General features: G+C 51.1%; 1 protein-coding gene across 3 annotated transcripts in view; it reads right to left on the minus strand.

Moving 5' to 3' along the window:
* Positions 1 to 590, minus strand: part of tbc1d2b (TBC1 domain family, member 2B) — a 161,623-nt gene extending 161,033 nt beyond the window's left edge. For 2 of the 3 annotated variants that reach the window (XR_006309806.1, XM_043680143.1), the window contains exon 1: positions 72 to 590. Coding sequence is in view for 2 of the 3 variants with exons in the window: in XM_043680143.1 (XP_043536078.1) it covers positions 72 to 401 (330 nt within the window). In the remaining variant the exon portion in view is untranslated. The remainder of the gene's footprint in view (positions 1 to 71) is intronic. The other variant, XM_043680142.1, reaches the window with a different exon arrangement.
* Positions 591 to 3,132: the final 2,542 nt, after the last annotated feature.

The raw sequence follows: 3,132 nt of genomic DNA on the forward strand, positions 1-3,132 counted from the left end.
CACCCATCCCCACCTTCACCCCTCCTCCCCGTCCCTCCCCTCACCCCTCCGCCCCTTTCCCCCGACCCTACCTTCAGAGTGTAATCCCTCCCTCCTGAGTGAATCTCAAATTGACCCTCCTCCGCCTCCAGGTCGTAGGTGAAGGAGGAATCGACGATGTCGATGAAGCCCAGCGGGATGGCGTCGCTCGAGCTCTTGAAGTAAAACAGGTGACAGTGAAGGGGCTCGAAGACAAACCAACGGCTCTTGAATCCCTTGAGCGGCCCCTTCCCGGACAGTTTGTTGAGGTAACCGCACAGCCTGGGCGGCAGCTCCCGGCTCACGCTGACCGGACTGGACGCCGCCAGCTCTGACTGCTCAGGCAACGAGTCCCCGTGCCGCTCCGCATCTTCCTCACTCATAATCCGGGCAAAGTGAGGCAATCACCTCGGCGAACGGGTAAAACGACGGGGAACTGACTCGCACCCACCCCCCGGTCATGGAGCGCTGGCTGACAGCACCGCACTGGCCGCCGGGAGCTGTAGTCCAGAGTTTGGCGGGGAAAGACTACACCTCCCGGCGGCCTCACGTCTTGCGCATGCGTATACGGGGGTGTCAACTACATTTCCCAAATGTACGGTCTAGGATGAGTATTGACACTGGATATATGCTTGCCCACCGTGATGATCAGTGATGTCTGATTTCTCTTCACAGATACTGTCAAACCTGCTGAGCTTTTCTAGCAATTTTCGTTTTTGTTGGGATGATCAGTGCGCCTGCGCATATATCTCAAACTATAACCCCGAGAAATATTGGGTCTACTGCGCATGCGTTCTACGTGAGAAAAGAACCCCCTCCTCTCCAGATGTTGCATACTTAAGCAAGTTCAATACAGAATGGCTTGTTTGTAAGGGTTATGTAAAGCTTTATGCTCTGAGTCCTGAGAATAATGGTAATTATTCACAAGTTCAGCCTGATTTTTGAAAGACCTGGCTTTTAAAAAAATATGTTTCTGGAGTAGAGTGATGCTGGAAAAGCACAGAATTTCAGGCAGTATCCGAGGAGCAGGAAAATCGACATTTCGGGCATAAGCCCGTCATCAGGAATACAGGCAGAGAGCCTGAAGGGTGGAGAGATAAATGAGAGGAGGGTGGAAGTTTGGAACTGGGGTGAGGTGGGGGAAGGGGAAATGAGGAAACTGGTGAAGTCCACATTGATGGGGTTGAAGTGTTCCGAGGCGGAAGATGAGGCGTTCTTCCTCCAGGAGTCGGGTGGTGTGGGAGCGGCAGTGAAGGAGGCCCAGGACCTCCGTGTCATTCAGCTGAGTGGGAGGGGGAGTTGAAATGTTGGACTACAGGGCGGTGTGGTTGATTGGTGAGGGTGTCCCAGAGATATTCCCTAAAGCGCTCTGCTAGGAGGCGTCCAGTCTCCCTAATGTAGAGCAGAGCGCATCGGGAGCAACGGATACAATAAATGATATTGGTGTATGTGCAGGTAAAACTTTGATGGATATGGAAGGCTCCTTTAGGGCCTTGGATGGAGGTGAGGGAGGAGGTGTGGCCGCAGGTTTTTGCAATTCCTGCGGTGGCACGGGAGGGTGGGTTGTTGGGGGGGCGTGGACCTAACCAGGTAGTCACGGAGGAAACGGTCTTTGCGGAAGGCGGAAAGGGGTGGGGAGGCAAATGTATCCTAGTGGCGGAAATATTGGTGGATGATTTGGTTTATGCGAAGGTTGGTAGGGTGGAAGTTGAGCACCGGGGGATTCTGTCCTTGTTACGGTTGGAGAGGTGGGGTCTGAGGGCGGAGGTGCAGAATGTGGACGAGATGCGTTGGAAGGCATCTTTAACCATGTGGAAAGGGAAATTGCAGTCTCTAAAGAATGAGGCCATCTGGTGTGTTCTGTGGTGGAACTGGTCCTCCTGGGAGCAGATACGGCGGAGGCTGAAGAATTGGGAATACGAGATGGCATTTTTGCAGGAGGTAGGGTGGGAAGAGGTGTAATCCAGGTAGCTGTGGGAGTCGGTGGGTTTGTAAAAAATGCCGGTGTCAAGACGGTCGTCATTGATAGAGATGGAGAGGTCCAGGAAGGGGAGGGAGGTGTCCGAGATGGTCCAGAGAAATTTAAGGTCAGGGTGGAATGTGTTGGTGAAGTTGATGAATTGCTCAACCGCCTCGCGGGAGCACGAGGTGGCGCCAATGCAGTCATCAATGTAGCGGAGGAAGAGGTGGGGAGTGGTGCCGGTGTAACTACAGAAGATGGACTGTCCTACGTAGCCAACAAAGAGACAGGCATAGCTGGGGCCCATACGGATGCCCATGGCTACCCCTTTGGTCTGGAGGAAGTGGCAGGATTCGAAGAAGAAATTGTTAAGGGTGAGGACCAGTTCGGCCAAACGAATGAGAGTGTCGGTGGAAGGGTACTGTTAGGGACGTCAGGAGAGGAAGAAACGGAGGGCTTGGGGGCCCTGGTTATGGTGGATGGAGGTGTAGAGGGATTGGATATCCATGGTGAAGATGATTTGGGGGCCGGGGAAACGGAAGTCTTGGAGGAGGTGGAGGGCATGGGTGGTGTCTCGAACATATGTGTTGAGTTCCTGGACTCGGGGTGGGGCGGGGGGGGGGGGGTGGAGGTAGTAATAGGACAGTGTCGAGGTAGGTAGCGATAAAAAATTATGTTATAATCCTGGAATTGATATCCCAACAAATGATTTGCAGATACTGGTGTTGGATTGAGGTGTACAAAGTTAAAAATCTCACAACATCAGGTTATAGTCTAACAGGTTTAATTGGAAGCACTAGCTTTTGGAGCACTGCTCCTTCATCAGGTGATTGTGGAGTACACAATTGTAAGACACAGAATTTGTAGCAAAAGTTTACAGTGTAATGTAACTGAAATTATACATTGAAAAATGCCTTATTGTTTGTTAGTGAGAGACTTAACTGGACTTATAACCTGGTGTTGTGAATTTAAACTATCCTAAGGATGGTAACGATGATATTGTCGGTATTGTTGTTGACATCTATCTATCTATGTAAGTTGAAAAACATGCAGCAAATAAGTCCTTTGGAGCTGGGGTACCTTTGTATTGTAGTGTTGCTGATGTCTGAAGAGTTCAGTCTGAGAGAAGCACTTTCTTTTGAGCAAGTGTTGCT

This window comes from Chiloscyllium plagiosum, chromosome 40 (genome assembly GCF_004010195.1).
Source record: "Chiloscyllium plagiosum isolate BGI_BamShark_2017 chromosome 40, ASM401019v2, whole genome shotgun sequence".
NCBI classification, from domain to species: Eukaryota; Metazoa; Chordata; class Chondrichthyes; order Orectolobiformes; family Hemiscylliidae; genus Chiloscyllium; species Chiloscyllium plagiosum.